Source organism: Podarcis pityusensis (genome assembly GCF_964106645.2).
Source record: "Podarcis pityusensis genome assembly, chromosome: 10".
NCBI lineage: Eukaryota > Metazoa > Chordata > Lepidosauria > Squamata > Lacertidae > Podarcis > Podarcis pityusensis.
This window is the reverse complement of record NC_138035.1, coordinates 45,368,329-45,388,293: the sequence shown is the minus strand read 5'-3', so window position 1 is coordinate 45,388,293 and position 19,965 is coordinate 45,368,329. Positions and strand designations below refer to the sequence as shown.

The following is a 19,965-nucleotide window of genomic DNA, read 5'->3' as shown; positions in this document are numbered from 1 at the left end:
CTACAACCTGAGTAGATTTCTGTGGCCATCAAGTTTATTTTGGTATGGGGTGGGGGGGACTGATCTTCAGCTCTTGCACAGCAGTTTATTTTATTTCAAAGGTTGTCAAGTGTTTCAGCCTTATTCAGCCAAGCCACTATATTAAATAAATTGCATTATTCCGGTGAGGTGTCTGCAGTTTTAGCCTTGAAGCATCATCCATCAGACTTATAAATTACCCACAGAATTTCTTCCAGATCTGGAGGTCAATTGGAACCATATCACAAGGCCTATATTGATAATGAAAATATTTTGCTATTTTCACTGGCTATTTTAAAAAAAGAATTGACCATTTTTGTGGTTTAACAAGGATTCTTGATTCCCTTGTTTATAATGCCATCGAAAGAACTTCAGTGAAAACAGCACTGTAATGTCCTAAATTCTGGGAATTCATAATGTAAGGTGAAAAGGGGCCTGGAATGAGACTGATTCACCTCGTTTCCTTGTGGCAAAATACATAGAACAATTAAATGGCTATAGGGGTAATTTCCAAGTCATCATGTCTAACCTTTTGAACTTGTAAGATGGGTTTTAACGGGTAGGAGAGGATTTATTTATTGCAATTTACCCCTCCAGGCACCCCTGTGTTTGAATTGAACAGGGTTTCAAAATACCACCATAAGCAGCAAAATTAAAAGCATAGGAATTAGGCTATAAAACCTTGTTTTGAGCAAGTCCAGGTATGAAGTAAGCTGGCTTCTCCCCGCTTAAGAATTTAGCACTATTGAAAGAAACAGAATTGAATGGTCACAACTATTTTTAGTTCCGTTGATTTCAGTGGGAAGTAGTCTAGGCTAACTTTTGCCCAGTTGTATACATGGTGTTTTGCCATACCATCGCAGCACAGTCTTATGCATTTACTCAGAAGTAATTTCTCCTTATTTAATAGGGTTTACTCCTTACTCCTTAGCATGTATGTTTCACATTGCTGCCTGAGGCTTACCTTGTAAGATCCACTGAATTCAATAGGACTTATTTCTAAGTAGACATAATTAGGATTGCACTGTATGTTCCTGCATTTGGTTGAAAGCCATATCAAAGCATTCCAGAGTCAGAAGGCAGCCATTGGCATCAAAGCTTTCCTGCAGTTCTTTCCCTGGTTGTTTGACTGACTGCTGCCTTGACTCCACAAAGGCACATCCCACAAGCAGATTTCCAGTACTGATTCCCCCACCCCCATTATATGTACCTCCATGAACATTATGAGTGTCATTTAGCATATGGGAACGTTTTCCATATTAAAAATTATTTGGACCAAAATTCATCTGAATTTTGCCCATTACTGCCACAAGAAGTATGTATTTCCAGATGCTACCAGAATGGCCAAAAGTGCATCTTGTAGACATCAAAAAGAAATCATTATAATCAAGATGAATGATATTTTCACTTGTAACAGACCTTATCAATCCCAAGGCCTTTGAACATAAATTGTGATATCATCTGGAAGGGCTTCCAATGAGGTTAGGGCTGCTTCACACACACAACATTTCCCCCTGTTCAGCAAGCAGCTCTCAGATCCCAAAATCCAGGCAACACACACACAGCTATAATCCAAAAATCCTCAGCAATGACTTCATTTATTTACATGGTGATTCATAAGTAATAGCCAAAGAAAAGAGCAGGTTCTTTCAAGAGTGGCATGTCTCTAGTATGACAGTTGCTAGCAATTGAAAATGTTGCCAAAGCTTTGCAGACAGCATTTGAACTATCACAGTATTTTATATACAGTCCGGAAGGTTACTAATCCACAAAAATAAATAAAAAATACTCACCTGGTTGGGAGAGTTCTGGCCTTCAAACAGCACCCAGCTATATTTCTGCTCTCTGCCCATCTTCTGTCAGTCCACTCACTTGCCTACATGCAATCCCTTGTAGCCTCTGGCTACCAGGCTAATGCTTAAACCAGGGCTGGGTCACTAGTAACCCTCCAGATGTTGCTGAAGTCCAAATTCTGCAAGACCTGGGCACTGACCATGTTGACTGGAGCTGATGGGAGTTGGAAGGACCACACGTTAGCCACCCCTAGCTTAAACAAAAGGTTCGAGTTTCCTCTAAATATAAATCTATAACACAAATTGTACAAGATGATGCCAGTAAAGCCTTTTCTTCTCATCCTTCTTTCCATGACAGCTCCCCAGCCAAGCCTGCTAAACTCATTTTTGCTCTTAGGGTACCTTTTGTTTCATTTCTCCTCTTAAGTCCATATACTGAACTCTGTGATGCGCTGCCTAAGATTTAAAAACTTCCATCTTTGACTTTTAAAGTTCTCCTTTCATCTTTCCCCTTTGACTAAGAACTCCCAACTGTTCAGGCTGTGTGCAAGGGGACCATAATATCTGTTTTTAGTAGCATGCTTTTGTGTACCATACACATTAGGGAACTGGATTTGAAATCATCATAACCTTTTGCCACTCCTATATCTGGTGTGTTTGTGTGCATGCACTCTCAGGGGAGCGGAACCTCTGTAAATATTAGTTGCCACCACCACCTCCCATTTTGTACCCCTGCTCATAAGCCAGGAGGTTGTTGAGATCTACAGAGTTTTTTTTAAGAATAGCGTATCAATGCTTCTCAGACCTGTTGGTCACTGCCAGCCGGACTCACTTTGGATATTCCCACGTTCCCCTCTTTAGTTAATCTATAGCATAAATTAAACTTGTGGGTCAGGCAGGTCCTAAGTCAGTCAATGCAAGGTTTATGGTTGAAAGCATTTTTATTAAAGTCTTTGGATCAGGGAATACATGAAATGGAGGAAAATAAAAGATAACAGTAATACTGATTCTAAATGGCTGGTGCCTCAAGGATAGATTCAGTAATTTTCATGTGATCAAGGCAAAACACCGTGTTCAAAATGATACATTTTTATGTTCTGTCCCCAAGAGATGGGGAGGCTGACATAGAGGAAGCCAGCATCTAACCAAATAAGAATCTGAATTTCTCAGATTTAGTATGCTCACAAGATGAGATACTCAGCCACTGCGCTGGGAAAAGCACTGTGCTATGAGTTGACTTCCTTTGGGGATCATGGACAACAGTAACTTTCCTCACCAAGAGATTTATAAGAGAGTAAGGGGTATGTGCCTTTACTCTATTACAGCATGGAATAGCTGCAACCCTTTCTTAAGCTATTCCCCCCACCTGCTTAAGGTTGAAATACGCAATCAGGAGGCTGACACGATGCTTCTACATCTGGTCTGTACCATTCCATCCTGCACGTAGGGAAATCAGAAAAAAGCTCCATCTACTAAAAAGGGCCTCTTCTACGCAACTTAAATATGCAAGAGGATGCCTGTTCTTTTTTCACCTGGCCATGCAACTGCACATTCAAAATTGTCATGGTAGGCAGAAAGTTAATGTAAGGTTGTTACTGTATGTTGAAACAACATTAATGAACAAATAGCTAACTTCTACAGTAGGCATGCTCACTGCCTGAATCTTGAAAAACTCTCCTTTACATTCCCCCCTCCTCCCATGATATGATGTTGCAGAGGATAAAGCACTGTGGAAATGTCTGGGTTTTTATATGTAGCTTAGAAATCTTTTTTTAAAAAATAATAATAATTAGTGTTGTGCTCTGCCTCAACTTTAATTGTTCAGGGTTCTGCTCTAGAGATAATTTTCTTGCGCAGCCAGTATTCTGAGCCAACCTACTAATAGCAGCAGCTGATGGTCTTGCCCAAGCCATGCTTCAGTGTAAATCTGGGAAGCTTTGTTCATACCTGACTGAACAAATGAACATTTCCCACACAAATCATTACTGTTCCTGCTGAACACTTCATTGATGCCTTTGTTTCTGACAATAGATTATTACTCATGTGAATAAAATGCTGTAATTAATTTGGAGACAATTTGCTTCCTTCTTAAATGGCAGCAATTACATTGTTTAGCTTGTCCTTTTTAGCTTGTTCATCTAAAATACTTTTCATAAAGAAATTGTGAAAGCCTAAAATGTACAGGATGCCCTGGGATTTTATGTATGTTCGCATTCATTAGCACCCTGATCTGAAACACATTTTCTTGGGAGCTGGTCCTGTTTATTTTAGTTAACTTTGTCCAGTAAGATATTTAGAAGAGTGGCATGCTTGCATGAGGACAGGTTCAGTGGGACCTACCTCCAAAATAAACATGTATGCGAGCTCTGGCTGCAAATCTCATGAACAAAAAATGTCGCTCAGCATAAACTGTTCATAAACACTACTTTACCAGTGTATCACAGAAACATTTCTTCATGTTGCTACTAGAGGGAATGGGCAAGTTCACTTCCTGCAGCTTTTAGGAATAAAAAGAAAGACTGGTGCTGTTGCAAAATTTTCCCCCTCCCCACCCATCCTGATTGTCCATCCATCTATCCCCATTTACTGCCGTAAAGTCTAGAAAACAGAAGACCTCCATTATTACACCTCCTAGCATTCTACAGATTTGAATTTTTTTATCCCAAGAGACTGTGCCTTTCACATATTTCTTTCACATTTTGTGAGTACAGTGGTACCTCGGATAAAGTACTTAATTCGTTCCGGAGGTCCATTCTTAACCCGAAACCTGTTCTTAACCTGAAGCACCACTTTAGCTAATGGGGCCTCCTGTTGCCGCTGTGCCGCCAGAGCATGATTTCTGTTCTCATCCTGAAGCAAAGTTCTTAACCCAAGGTACTATTTCTGGGTTAGTGGAGTCTGTAACCTGAAGCGTATGTAACCCAAGGTACCACTGTATGTGTATCATGCTTTCTGTTTCCTTTCCAGAGGGTTTCATAGTAATAATATCAAGTCAATACCTGGACAGGCATTTGTGGGCAATCCATCCCTCATAGCAATGTAAGTAGTATCAGTTCACTTTTAATAGAAAATGTGGAATTAATTACTAAATTTCGTTGTGTATCTTGCTTCTCTGCTTTCTGTGAGCAGGCCATTGCTTCTCAAACTTTATGAAATCTTGTGCCCCCCCCCCTTTGTACACATTAAAATCAAGGTTGGGGAATCCAAATTTTGAGCTCCAGCTCCCAACAGACACATACATGATACAATGGCATGTGGAAGGTGAAAAAGTGAATAAAATGCCATTTTATAAAGAGTTACCTGTCTAAAAGGCCTTACATAGTTTCTCTTTATATCCAAACCAGGAAACTGTTTACCAGGTTGACGTTGGTTTCAGATCCTGTTTTTTCCGTAACCTGATAACCCTAGTTTCCACATTTGGAAAACAGAGCATGCTGGCACAAGTCTTGTGCATATCTCTGCTTAATAAACTGAGATATGTTAGTGTGGAAACAAGATAGGAGAGTTTCGCTAGGCTAGTATGAACACTATCTTCCTATTCCTTTCTTACTCTGAATGTGTAAGGTGTGTTCAATTCCATCCCTGCCTTCATTCATTCATTCATTCATTCATTTCCTGCCCTTCACTCTGATGTCCCTAGGCCACACATTTTGTCAGTAATGCACACTAAGGTATAATCATACAGTTGGTCTAAATCAAACTAAACATATAATTGTAATCTGGGGAGCAAATTCAAAAAGCAAGGGAGAAAGGTGTGGCACATTAAAAGAAGTAACTCCAGAGGAGAAGGGGTAATGAATAGATTGCAAGCTAGCTCTTCAAAGCTTCAATAAGAAACGTCCTGCCCTGCCCCCCCCCCCCCCGCCAGTTTATTGCAAAAGTATTTAAAGATATAAATCTTGAGTGTTAAATGTGTCCTCCTCTTCTTCCTCACAGCCATTTTTATGACAACCCTATTCAGATTGTGGAAAAGTCTGCTTTTCAGCACTTACCCGAACTCAGAACCTTGTATGTATCCATAAGTTCACCACTAAAACAACAACTCCTTTGCTCTTTCTATAAAAATAAAAAAATAAAAATCCCACTAATTACATTGTGTTTGTAACTTTAGGACACTAAATGGTGCTTCACAGATAACAGAGTTTCCCGATCTGACTGGGACAACAAGTCTGGAAAGCCTGTAAGTATCAGACAGATAGTTCATGTTACTGCCGAACGCAGATGGCATTAATTATTGCCGATGCTGACTTGCTTTAATGAAGCTGTCCTTCAACCAGTCATGTTCAACCCAGTCTGCAACCGTGATCAATTCAAATTTCATGGATTTGAGCTAGTTTGATCCTATTGACACTAAGATCTGATTCATGCTCTTACTCCTTGCATGGTGGAGAAACAACTGAACACCCCTCCCCATGCTCCATACTCCATTCAGAAGCCCATTCTCACATAAGCCCAATTCACGGGATCTTCTCTCAGTCCCTCCTCCCTGGTGGGCATTGGCATGAATCATTCTAAGGAGATGTGCCTAATTTCTTAACAGGACCCTTACAGGAGCTCGGATCACATACCTTCCTGAAACAATCTGTGATCAGCTACCCAACCTCCAAGTACTGTAAGTATAAAATACATATTTACGTTAACTCCTAGGAACTTTCAAGATACAGTGTTCTCAGAAATGTGTTATATCATCACCATGGAAATTCACATATTTAGCCCTTGTAATTCAAGAGTAAAAATAGATGCATAACAAAGAGCCTAGCAACAATATTGCAGCATTATGTAAAGACTTAGTACTAGCACTAGATTGAGCATGGTGAGTGCTTAGTGTGTTGGTCCAGGGCTGGTGAGACTGAGCTTAAGTCCCCACTGAGCCGCAAAGCTCATTAGGTGACCCAGGACCTGTTGCTGTCTCTTAGTCTAACCCATCTCTCAAGGCTCTTGGGCAGGTGGGATAAGAACTATATGTCATGTTAAGTCCCTTGCAGAGAGGGCAAGATAAAATAAAATGAATCCAGCACTGATCCAGAGCTAATGGTGTATTAAGCAGAGTAAAGGTAAAGGGTAAAGGGACCCCTGACCATTAGGTGCAGTCGTGGCCGACTGGGGTTGCAGCGCTCATCTCGCTTTATTGGCCGAGGGAGCTGGCGTACAGCTTCCGGGTCATATGGCCAGCATGACTAAGCTGCTTCTGGCGAACCAGAGCAGCGCAGAGAAATGCCGTTTACCTTCCCACTAGAGCGGTACCTATTTATCTACTTGCACTTTGTGCTTTCAAACTGCTAGGTTGGCAGGAGCAGGGACCGAGCAACGGGAGCTCACCTCGTCACGGGGATTCGAACCGCCGACCTTCTGATCGGCAGGTCCTAGGCTCTGTGGTTTAACCCACAGTGCCACCCGTGTCCCATTAAGCAGAGTACAGAACGTAAATGCTGCATGGCCCCTAGTTGCAGTGCCTACAGTCTGTACTTGATACACAGGATTGTGGTGGAGAGACAATGTCTTTATAATGCTAGAAAAGTAAAACACATGGTGGGACGGCCTGGCAAAATGAGATGAGCAAGCAATATCACCAGTCAGAATATGCTCAGTTAACTGATTGCAGTGACCATAAGAGGGAGAAAATTGAGAATGTATAGGATTTATAGAATGTATGGATTTAAGCAAGCTTCCTCCTACTTTTCAAATAATTTTTAAAAGTCACCCGTGTCCAGAAATCATACACAAGGGGCCAGGGAAGCCCAGTTTCCATTCTGTTAAAGGTTTTCCTTTTTCCGATAATCACCGAAATGGGGACAGACTCCATCCTCACTTATACCTTAATGTTCCATACCTTTATTTTCTCTCCAAGGCATATTTATTCAATTGGATTTTTGAACACTATTTCCAAGATGTATGGGAGACCTGTTTCCTTCTAATGATTAACCAATACATTATTGTAGCTTACAAGAATGCTGCAGTGTTAGTTTAATCACTATCAAAAGTAATCATTCTGTCTACTTCTTTGTGAATGGGCCAACTGCACTTTCCTTTAATGATTACATCATGATGAATGTATCTGGCATTAGTTTGCTTAGCCAACGTTCTAATAACACTAGCTAAAAACATACAATCATAGTGCCAAAATGGCTCTTGTGGGCACTTCTTAGAAAGTTGGGTACTAATTCTATCACAGCAACATTAAATATTGCTGGTTATGAGCTACCTTTGCTCCTCTGGCTTTGGGAGCAAAATGAAGTATCTTTTCCTGCAAAGCATAGAATAGGACCAAACTCAGTAAAGGTGTTTCAACTGACAGCACTGTTACCATCACAGATCAACTGTATATGTATAGAATTATCTGATTTAAATTCACATTTGTGGGTTGTTGTTTTTTTAAAGGGGGTAAGCATTGACAATTTTATTTTAAATGCAGAAAAGGCCTACGTATAAACAAAATCATTCAGAAATGTTGGCTCAACTTACGGAATATTTTTCTTTGTTCAGATTGCAAGTTTCTCATTTGTTTCTATTTCGGCATTCCTCTCATGCAATTAACCATCACGCAAGCCTGCTGGTTCCAGCCCTGGCATTATGATGTCCCCTCCACTCCTCCTTCTACTGCCCACCTGTTGTTTTTTGGGGGGTGGGGGGGTGGGAGAGAAAGCATCTAAGCAGAGTTTCCTTGCAGCCTCTCCTTGTAGTGTAGAGCCATATCTGAGTAAGGAGGATAATTGTCTACAGGCTTAAAATGTGCAGTGTGTGCAGTGGGCCATATGCTTCCATGAGAATCTTCAATATCTGAAGCAACCAGTCCTTAAAACCAGGGAACCTGACATGCAAAGATTACCGTTCCTCATCCACAGGGTGGCCTGACAGTTCTTTCCTCCAGTGTTTCTGCTTTTTGTGGTTTTGTTGTATTGACCATTTTTACAGTTACTTTACGTTACCCTTGGGATAGAATTTCCACACACACACACACACACACACACACACACACACACTGGTAGCCAAAATGACCTACTATAACTTTACCATTTTTGTGCCTCTGCAACTTACACCTGATGAGGTTACAAGTGCAGCTATTGTGTTTTACTTCCTGCTAAATGAGCATGCCCTTTGACTTTGGCATTGATACCCTTCTCCCAATGAGTGGAGATCGATCCTACGAGAAGTAAATGCTCTTTAGGCGGGGAGCTTTCCCATCGCACCCATACAAGGAGAACTTTAAAATTAACTTCGTAAGTTAATTTTAAAGAATATTAGCCCAGGGACAAAACCTTACCATCTAAGGTTAAAAAACAGAACCAAGGGACATGTCCCTGTGTCCACTCTCATTTCTTTCTTTACAGAGGCAAAAGTCATATTAAGCCTGATGGGAGTTTCCCCTGCGCAAAGGAGTACAGGATGCAAATCTATTTCCTTTTTTTCTTTCTTCTTTTTACAATTTCTGCAAATTACCATGGCTTGTTTTTGATTAGCTATATTATACTATAAATGAGTCCAGATGTTTCAGTTATTCTGCAATTTGTTGAGTTTTGGCTCAAATCATTTGAAGGGCTTTCTCTTCCCCCCACCCCCACCCCGTAGTGATTGATTTCAAAGTTAGTTCTAGTTCCTCAAACCACTTTCCTCAGTTAAAGATATGGCAGTTCTAAAGGTCAGAGGCAAGATTATTTAATTTAAAGTGTAGTCTGGGAAGCTAATTAAATTTCACTGTGATTGTAGTTCGAAAGATCAGATCCACCTAGAAAAATGGTTTAAAACCAAGTATCTAGTAGATTATTTTAAACAATTAAAAGAAGAGTTGTGTTTTGAAGGAAAACTGAATCCAGAAAGAAGCAATAACCCTAAATATATTTTTACTATTTAACAGAATTAGGCACCTTATATTTTTCTGTATTTGTATTTCAGAGACCTCTCGTATAACCAGCTGGGTGACTTGCCTCATTTTACTGCTTGTGAAAATCTTCAGAAAGTGTAAGGTTACCAAAAATAAAATAAAATAATAATGTATGTGCCCATGAGGAAGGTTTTACCATCCCCTCCAATGCAGGGAGTAGACCTGTATATATGAGTCAGAACCTTTGTTTGTATTTTAAACTCATAGTTTTGGGTTAGGGGGAGAAGCATTTGGTGAGGTCTGGTGCATCATGTATCCCATAATATCACCCATTTCTTTTGCATGTTTAATGTGGAAGAATAATAAAAAATATAACTATAAGGGGCTTTTGATGGTGGGGAGGATTGATGATTCAATTTTTAGATGACTCTGTCCGTGGAGTTTTCAGTGGAGTGGATAAGCTCTAACTTTGATCCAGGATATGATGCTCTTCCCATCTAGCTTGCGTCTTATGACGCCTTCACAGCTCCTTAAGCCTTGCTCTCTTCCTTTTGGATAAAGAGACAGGATGGATAGGATACATATTTCTGGAGTGCAAGTTGTTTCTTATGCATGAGAAGACTGGAAATTCTGTTTTTCGTGTAACATATAGCTCTAAAAGAAATCTAAACAATGGCCAGGATTCAAATAAACATACAACTAGTTCTGCACACTCAACCAAAGGGGGCTTTGTACCTATGCTTCCTGATAACCAGCCCCAAGTACCGTAAACCAAGCAACTTTTGCATCTGAGAGATCAGTTTGTGATGTGGTACAGGGACTGGAAGTTCAGGGGCAGGAGGAGGCAGTCGAAGTCCCACTAGATATGCTCAAACTCTTGGGACATCTGAAGTAGTTCTGGGATCCTGGGCAGCATTTGAAGTTCTCTAGAAGTTGTTTTCTCTAAAGCCATTTTTGTTTTGCCATTATAGTGATTTACACCACAATGAAATATATGAAATCAAAGTGGGCACGTTTCAGCAGCTGGTTGCCCTACGTTCGCTGTGAGTATAGCCATAAAAGAGCTATTTACCTTGGTACTGAGAAACATGGAAGCTCACATTCCTTTCCTCTGCCTGCTCCTACATATTCTGCTTTCCATTTTCCCCCCTTTGATCATTCAGCTTGCCAGGTTAGATTTGCCAAAGCAAAACAAACATTCTGACGTTGAAAATTTCCAGCAATGAATTCACACAGCCGTGAACAACAACAAAAAACCCCAACCCTGAAATAGCTTCCGCTTGCAGACTTCTCTGAAGAAATAGGAAGTTTGATTTAACTCATATAGAAGCCTCTTATGGGTACACTTCAAAATCCACTGCTGAATGGAAAAGCTGAGTGAATTGTATACAGATGGCAATAGGAAAGAGCAAGGAGCAGAGTGGGTAAATGTACAAAAATTGACGGCCACACTTCATGTAATGGGAGTAATAATTGATCCGTTTCTATAATATTCTATTCAGTGTTGTATTATCCTATGTTGGGTTTTCCACAGGCAGCAGACTCTTCTTATATATGCTGTTATTATAATGAAGCATTGGTGCAAAAAAAAAAGCATGCATCCAGAAGGAGATATGAAAGGGAAAATGTGGGATAAAGGGTGGAAAGACAGAGAAATTGGCATATGAGAGAAGTAGCAGTCGTGAAAGAGGAAGAAGGTCTATTGAAAAGCTAGTAGATAACAGAGAAAGGTTCATTTCAGGTTTAACACTTCCACAAACCATGGTTTGTTAGAGCAGTCTTCCTCCCTTTCTGCCATCCTTTCACATGCCTAGTTTGAGGAGACACTTTCTGATTTATAAAATCAATTTCCTGTAACATCTGAACTAGATAGCTATGGTTTAAATATAGCCTGTGAACCAGGATTACAAATCAGGGTTTGATGCTGATTGTAAACTTAAAACTGCCTACATTTCCTCATTCAGCTGTCATGGTGATTTAGTAGTTGGGTCTCAATCTGAATGTAACTGAGGAGTGAAGGGAGTGAGAGGAGAACCCAACACTCCCCCCCAATAAACCATGGCTTGTTCAAACAGAAGTTTATCTGAACCAGATCATCCCATGATTTGCTTATTAGGTAGCTAGATCCTGGATCAAGGGGAAGAGATGTGTGCATTCAAATTTGCAACCCAAAATATTTGTACATTTCAGTAAGTCATAAAATGTGCTCCTGCTGTGTGGTGCCAGTGTGGTGTAGAGCCAGTGTGGTGTAGTGGTTAAGAGCGGTAGTCTCGTAATCTGGGGAACCGGGTTCGCGTCTCCGCTCCTCCACATGCAGCTGCTGGGTGACCTTGGGCCAGTCATACTTCTTTGAAGTCTCTCAGCCCCACTCACCTCACAGAGTGTTTGTTGTGGGGGAGGAAGGGAAAGGAGAATGTTAGCCGCTTTGAGACTCCTTAAAGGGAGTGAAAGGCGGGATATCAAATCCAAACTCTTCTTCTTCTTCTTCTGCTGTGCTCCCTTTCTTGAGCCAAGAGCAAAAAACTATGAGCCTTGTTAGTGTGATGTGTGAACCAGTGCTTATGGTTTGTTTCTTCCAAACAAACCATAGTAGGTAAGCCAAGAACAAACCTTGGAGGCAAACAAACTGTGAGCACTGGTTCATACAGCACACTAAGCCTAGACTAGTGGTTTGTTGGTCCCAGGTCAACAAAGGGAGAAGCAATCTGGCTGTGTGCAGTAGCATGCTCCTCATTCACAGTAAGCCATGACTTGTGGCTTATCATAATGTCCAAACACGGGTCTAAAATTAGCCTACTGGAAGTGATTTCATGCAGTTAATTGTTGTTTAATTTAAAAGATTCAAAGTAAATCTCCATGCATTTTTAAGCATATATAATTTTCTTCCTTTCTGCAGGGATTTAGCTTGGAACAAAATATCAGTCATTCATGCCAATGCATTCTCCTCTTTGTTGTCTCTGATTAAACTGTAAGTATTCTGCTTTTTTTTATGTCTGATGCTGTCCTATTATGATCATTCAAATACCCAGTGGCAAAAAAGCTCTATTCAGTGCAGAGTAAGATGGAATGACAATTTAATGAACAACAAAATGCAAAACAAAGTAGCTTTGGCCTTTGTTTGGCCAGCCATAGTGGTCTTGCATTTCTGCATTGTTTCATGGTATCAATTAGTGATGGAGAGAATGCAGAACAGGAGAGCTTGGGCAGCAGATGCCTAATGTCTAGCACCACATGATTAAATTTGGATCAGACCCAGATCACTCTGGAGCCTGGCTCTAAATCTAATTAGATTCAGTCAGCTCCTGCCTACCACAGTATTTAACTAGAGCCCTCCATGTTGTCCCACATTTCCCCTAGTTTACTAAAGTGGCGAGGACGACTTACATGTCCTGTGGCATGAGGCCTTCAAGTGACTATAGGTAACTGCACAGGTGCTTGGAACCATAGCATCCCATCAGTAGGTGCCGCTGTGCATGTTCTTGGCAGCGTGCATAGATACCAGGAGTAGGGTGGGCTCTACTATGTAGAGTAAGCAGCATGACTTGCACGGTGCAAGTTTTTCTCTCTCACTTTATGTTCTGGCTTTTGACACGACAGTGGCTGGTTTGCACAACACAATAAGCCAAAGCTAAGAGCAAACCTTGGCTACAACTTTTGGTTAGTGAGGAGAGAGTTTAACCACGAGAGTCAGTTTTGATGAGCCCAGGTTCAACACAGCACAGGAGTAAAAAAATAATTTAAAGAAAGACCAGGGAGAAGCAAAGGTTCTGTGAGCTTGTCTCCAGGAGCCTGCACATTCATATTCTCCTGGTAAGCCATAGATTGGCTTAGTGTGGCATGTGAACCAGGTCAACGATGATTACATACAAATAACATACCATGGAAAAGTTTGCCTGCTCTTTAAAAACTGTGGGCTGTATCCAACTATGTTTTACTCAGAGTAAAATTAATGGCCTGAAGTTAGTCGAGTCCCTTAATTCTAGGACTGCTCTAGATCAACATTAGAGGAGGACTAAAGTTGGACACAACCCTGTGCTAGAAGGCATCAGTATAAGTAACAATGGCTGGTTTTTTAATTCTGTGGTTGCTGTTGCTAATATCCCAGATGCTGACCAATTTTGCAGAATCCAAGCAAGACAATCTGGTTAGGTTGTAAGCACACTGACATCCAAGTACACATAACTTCAGTAAAGGTCCTTTACGCATCAAAGAGTTGCCAACAATAAAAACGGAGGGAAGAATCCAATAACATGTTATTACAGTCCTATTCCTTTCCATGTGGCTTGTACAAGAGACCTTTCAAGTGGATTGGGCTCTGAGGTGAATCAGCAAATTTACCAGTGACCCATTGTGCATCTTTTGTCAGCTGAATCGTCTTTATGTTTTATCGTTTGCAAAATTGAATACTCTGCGACAATAACAAATACCCTCAGGCAAAAAAAAAAAAAAAAAAAAAATCCCACCCTTCTGGAATAGTAAACTGGTCCCCCCCCCCCTTTAATTTTGCAGGGATCTGTCATCCAACCTTTTGTCCTCTTTTCCTGTAACTGGCCTATATGGTTTAACTCATCTAAAATTAACAGGAAATCATGCACTACAAAGTTTGATATCATCTGAAAACTTTCCAGAACTCAAGTGAGTACCTCATTAAAACTAATAAGGCACACTTGTGCTCATGTGCAGTGGGAGGGGTGTCACTGTATAATGTGAGTTACTTCCTGTTCAGAGGCTTTGAACCACAGCACTGAAACAAAGATATACATGGTAAAATTATAGACTTACTACATCCTTTTTATCTCAAGAAAATATGATTGATTTTGGACACCCTGGTAGCTGCTCACTTTAAAACACATCTGCTTCTCAGCAATATCCCCCCCCCCGCAAATAAACAGCCTCTGTTAAAATTTGTCTAATTTGTGTTTTATAGTGGCTAGCTCCCTTCATTTGACCGTTGCTTTATTTTAGCATTTGTGCTGCCAAAGCGAGCACTTGACTATTGCTTTATAAACTACCCCCATTTTGAAAAATGTAGGGAATATATAGCTGCAAACAAAAAGAAAAGAATTGAATCAAGTAGGTGGTTTGAGGGTGGCAGTAAAATACTTTGCCATATTGACTTAATGCAAAAATACTGTAACCAGAACATCTGAGGAAGAGCTATTGGTGGTCTGTTCTTTTGAGAGGTGGAGTTGGCATGTAAAAAGATACCAGTCAGGCTCAACCAATGCCAAACAGGAACAGCATCAAAATTTGATGCAATGCACCAGTGTTGGTTGCCATCATGGAACTGCAGCCTGGAGGCAGCACAAAAGGTCAATATGTCAGCATAAGCCATTCTGAGCTTCTGTATCTACATAAGTCTACAAGATCAAAAGTGTGAGGTTCAAATAAGCAATGTAATTGAGCTAAGGATTATGCAAGGATTATTTTAAAAAACCAACAACCTATAGTTTGGCATCACATTTGAAATATCCAAGTTATGTTTCCTGTTCAGGTCATATAAATCATTATTCTGTTCATAGCCACTCCACTCCAATCTGACTCCCCACTTGTTTTCTGATTCTCACCCCCTGCAGACATTATTCCATAGTTATTGAATAGTCCTCATGTGGATATTTTTCGGTTTCCTTTCCGTTTAGAGTTTTTCTGGTTTTTTTAATGTAATTCTTAGGATTTACACACACATCTGCTGATAATTCCTTCTTGTTCATCAGCAGTGTTGTGTAGCTACATAAGCAACAGTGCTCACAGCCTGAACATTGAAAATAGAAGGAATTATGGCATGTGTACAATGATCTGAAATGTACAGGGATGTGGGAAGAATGTGCTTTCCCTTAATTTTTTATATTTGTTTAATGAGTCAGAGCTCTGCCTCTCTGTTGCTTCAGTTTGATGCTAATGCCGTGTGCGTTTACTTTGCAAAGGATGTAGGTTGAGTACACTGAGATGTTTTAATGTTCATAATCTTGTCTGTTAATTCTAAAGGGTGATTGAAATGCCTTATGCTTATCAGTGCTGTGCATTTGGAGCTTGCGATGGCCACTACAAAATCCAAAACCAGTGGAACAAGGATGAGAACAGCAGTGCTGAGGAATTTCAAAGGAAAGATGTTGGCGTTTTCCATACACATGGTAAGAATCAGTTTTAAAAGAGGCCACTGGAATGTGGCTACCAGTAATCAAATGAATGTATGCCTTTCTGATTTCAGCCTTTAAAATAAAATGCCAGTACAAATGAGCCTCCAATAAGATGCCTATTTTACCCTTGCAAAGTAATATTTTCAAATTTTACCTCCTCTTGGGTTCTTTCTCCCCAGCTTTCTGTGGGCAGACATTGGTAGTGAGGAGCTGCAGGATTCAAGTTTTTTTTGTGGTGAAGGAGAGGGATCCAGGGCTTGGTGAGTTGGGGATCTAGAATTCCTCTTGATTCCCACTCCCAGCTCCAGCAAGGCTTCTCCACTCCAAGGGGAAGGGGTGTGGAATGGGGGGGGGACCACATCTGCAAGAGAGCAAGGGCAGCAATGCAGACTTTTGCCTTCTGTGACAAAATTTGTAGATCCAGCTCTGCCTTAGAATCTACTGTTGCTACTGTCGTTAAAATCAATTTCCTGAATTTAACACAAAATGCCTTACTGATTTTTTTTTTAATCTAGCATTGCCTCTTTTCTTTAGAGACTACAAGAGGACAAATGTCTGCCCAATAAGTGCATTATCTAAAATTCAGCCCAGACGAAAGGGAGGGAAGTAGGTGTAAACTGGGATAGAATTTGTTATTTATTTGAGTTAGGTGTCCTTAGAGTTAGTTACTGGCTAAGTTACTGTAAGGCATCTTCTGGAAATACTGAAGTAATGGATAAGCTGTCACCCTTTGTCTGAATGCTTAAGAGATTAATGATATATGGCTTAAAAAGGTAAAGGGACCCCTGACCATTAGGTCAAGTCGTGGCTGACTCTGGGGTTGCAGTGCTCATCCCGCTTTATTGGCCGAGGGAGCCGGTGTACAGCTCCCTGTCATGTGGCCAGCATGACTATATGGCTTAGGCCCAGGCTATTTGAAGGACCATATACTTGCTCTGAGATCTTCAGGGAAAGTGCATCTCGGTAGCACCACCCTTAGAGGTATGTTTAGCGGGGACGAGGGAGAGGACCTTCTCAGTGGCTGCCCCCCGGCTATGGAACTGCTTTCCAAGTGAGACAAGACTGGCACCGACCTTGTTCTCATTCCTCGTTCTCATCTTTTTACAGATGACCGCGACTTTGAGGATTTTCTTCTTGACTTTGATGAAGATTTGAAAGCTCATCATTCGGTGCAATGCTCTCCCTCTCCAGGTATTGATCTAGCTACATCCAATCTGTTGGTTGGTTGGTTTCAAAACTCCTTCGCTTCCTCTCTTGGCAGACTCTGCACTATATTCTAGAAAAAGGAGCTATGAAAAAGCGCAGTGCTCCATGGTGTGCATGACTGCAACTCAGTGCGTGCTTTGTACACAAAAGATCCCAGATACAATTCCTGGCTTTTCTAGGTAGGGCTATGCAGGTAGGGCTATGCAGGACTCTTGGCGGAAGCCCTGGAGAGCCACTGCCCAACCTTTAGGGGCCTGGGGGCACATTTGTAAATCTAAACAGCTGTTGTGAGCACCACAAAAAAACCCATTACACAGAACAAAAAAAAGGCAATGCTCAAACCACCACCTCTCTGAAACAGCAGACAAAATGCATGTAACCCAGGGCTGTGCTTTATGGAGCCTCTGCCAATGCCCTGCTGTTAGAAACTCCTGTGCTGCATTCTTCTTTTAGTGGCACCAGCACCACCACAATCCCCTTTCCTTCTTCCCTTAAAATAATAATAATAATAATAATAATAATAATAATAATAATAATACTGTTGCAATAGCAGCAGCAACACTGGCAGTTTCTTCACCACCTCTCCTGGGCTCCGCGAAAGGGCTGGCAGAGGAAAGGGTGTCTTCTTAGGGCTCAGGCACTCTGGGCAAAGTGTCCAAGAGAAGGCCTGTGTTGTTGCCACGGCAGCTAAAAGCACTCATCTTTCCTGTCTTGCCTTTGCAGGACCCTTCAAGCCTTGTGACTACCTCTTCGGGAGCTGGCTAATCCGAATTGGAGTCTGGACCATCGTGGTTTTGGCCTTTGTTTGCAATGCATTGGTGGTTGCAACGATCTTCAGATTCCCGCTCTTCATTTCCTCCATAAAGCTCTTGATTGGACTAATAGCCATTGTGAACACACTCATGGGTGTGTCCAGCAGCGTGCTTGCCAGCATGGATGCATTAACTTTTGGAGTCTTTGCTCAGTACGGAGCTTGGTGGGAAGGTGGACTTGGTTGCCACTTGGTTGGACTTCTCTTCATCTTTGCTTCAGAGGCTTCCGTTTTCTTGCTGACGCTAGCAGCTCTTGAGCGCGGCTTTTCCGTGAAACACACCACAAAGTTTGAGACCAGTGCCACTCTTGCTAGCATGAGGGTAGCCATCTTGTTTTGCTTTGTCTTGGCCTTAATCGTTGCAGTGATTCCAGTACTTGGGGGAAGTGAGTATGGGGTTTCCCCTCTGTGCATACCTTTGCCTTTTGGGAAGCCAACTGCTGTGGGTTACATGGTGGCACTGGTCTTGCTGAACTCTCTCTGTTTTCTTATAATGACAATAGCCTATACAAAACTCTACTGTAGTTTGGATAAGAGAGAATTGGATAATGTTTGGGACTGTTCCATGGTCAAGCATATTGCTTTGCTACTTTTTACTAACTGCATTCTTTATTGTCCTGTGGCCATCTTATCATTTTCTTCCTTGTTAAACCTTACGTTTATTAGCCCAGAAGTAATTAAACCAATACTTTTAGTAATTGTCCCCCTACCTGCATGTCTAAACCCACTTCTCTACATACTTTTCAACCCACACTTCAAGGAAGACCTGGGAAGTCTTCGAAAGCAGACTTTTTCATGGAAAGCATCCAAGCATGCCAGCCTGGTCTCTGTTAATTCAGAGGATGCAGAAAAACAGTCATGTGATTCAACTCAGGCTCTCGTAACCTTTGCAAGCACCAGAATATCATATGATATTCCCGCCAACAATTCACTAGTGCCATCATCGTATCGAATGAGTGAAAGCTGTAACCTGTCTTCAGTAACATTTGTTCCATGTCATTAGCTTCATCTCAGAGTCACCTGTGTTTAAAAATTATCAATCACACGTTTATTAAATGGGTGCAGTAAGAGGAAAATAATTGTCTACTACTATTGAGTGGCAAAGGCTTGGCGACAATGAAAATTGGCATCCTAAAGCCTAACAGATACCATCTCAGTCTGGTTTAGAGACAACCACTCTTGAATCAGCTGAGGTTCAGACTCAAGAAAAAATCCAAAAGCCATTGATGTTTACAGCACTGGCTCTGGTGATTCAAAATAGATCAACATTTCTCACTGTCCGTTCATGAATCTTTTAATGGTCACAATGAAACTTCCACTAAGCTGATTTTTTTTATTTTAATGGGACTTCAAATATTAAGAAAATGAGATTATCTTGGAAGTATTTATGGAAAATGTACCACTCCTAGTTGCACAATACATATTTACACATGAACTGGCCTCAATGTTCTTGTTTAACTAAGCGTGAAAGTGAAGAGCCGCTCTTAACTGGTTAAAGAGGTTGAACATAGCACAGCTTATAGGCATTTGAGTTAGAATTTTACATTAAGAAGTCCCATTAGCAATAGCAGACCTGCTTTGGAATAACCACATTGAATACTATAGGTTGGGAGACCTGAATTGTTTTCAGATTTATCCAGCATCACTTTTCTGAGCTGACACATGCATCCTTGGGAAAGAAAATGAACAAATGCGGAAAGTATGCACCCGAACGCCGGCTGCACGGTTATCATATTCCTTTGTCTCCTTGGATTTTGAAGCAATGCAGCGTGCAACTGGAGCTCTGTTCTTAAAACTACTTTGGATTAAACAAGAGATCATCTGACCATGGCACAATACATACTACAATGTTTATTTAGCTTTACTTTTACTGCGGTTCGGTTATGGAGTGCTGCTTAATGTCAGTGAAACTGTTCCTCACATGAATATATATTCTTTTGTATACAAGAAGTAAAAGAATAAGTCTGAAGACTGGCTCAATAAAGATTCTTTTATATTAAAAATTGAACTTCAGAACAAAAACAGGCCACTATGCATACTATTTTCATAAGCAAGTTTGAAAGCTATAATTGAGATATTTTAATGGGAAAATAATAAAATTCATTTGAGAAGCTTTTTTTAAAAAAAACGATTTGTAAATATAGAACTGTATTTATTATTAAAGTAAAATCATACTAAAAA

At 40.8% G+C, this 19,965-nt stretch overlaps 1 protein-coding gene across 1 annotated transcript in view; it reads left to right on the top strand.

Moving 5' to 3' along the window:
• LGR5 (leucine rich repeat containing G protein-coupled receptor 5) overlaps nt 1-19,753 on the top strand; it is a 69,821-nt gene extending 50,068 nt beyond the window's left edge. Inside the window, exons 8-18 of the mRNA XM_080971161.1 lie at nt 4,779-4,850; nt 5,748-5,819; nt 5,923-5,991; nt 6,352-6,423; nt 9,702-9,767; nt 10,602-10,673; nt 12,527-12,598; nt 14,140-14,265; nt 15,616-15,761; nt 16,875-16,958; nt 17,697-19,753. Of these exons, the coding sequence (XP_080827287.1) occupies nt 4,779-4,850; nt 5,748-5,819; nt 5,923-5,991; nt 6,352-6,423; nt 9,702-9,767; nt 10,602-10,673; nt 12,527-12,598; nt 14,140-14,265; nt 15,616-15,761; nt 16,875-16,958; nt 17,697-18,787 (1,942 nt within the window). The 3' untranslated portion in view covers nt 18,788-19,753. The remainder of the gene's footprint in view (nt 1-4,778; nt 4,851-5,747; nt 5,820-5,922; nt 5,992-6,351; nt 6,424-9,701; nt 9,768-10,601; nt 10,674-12,526; nt 12,599-14,139; nt 14,266-15,615; nt 15,762-16,874; nt 16,959-17,696) is intronic.
• The last annotated feature ends 212 nt before the right edge of the window (nt 19,754-19,965 follow it).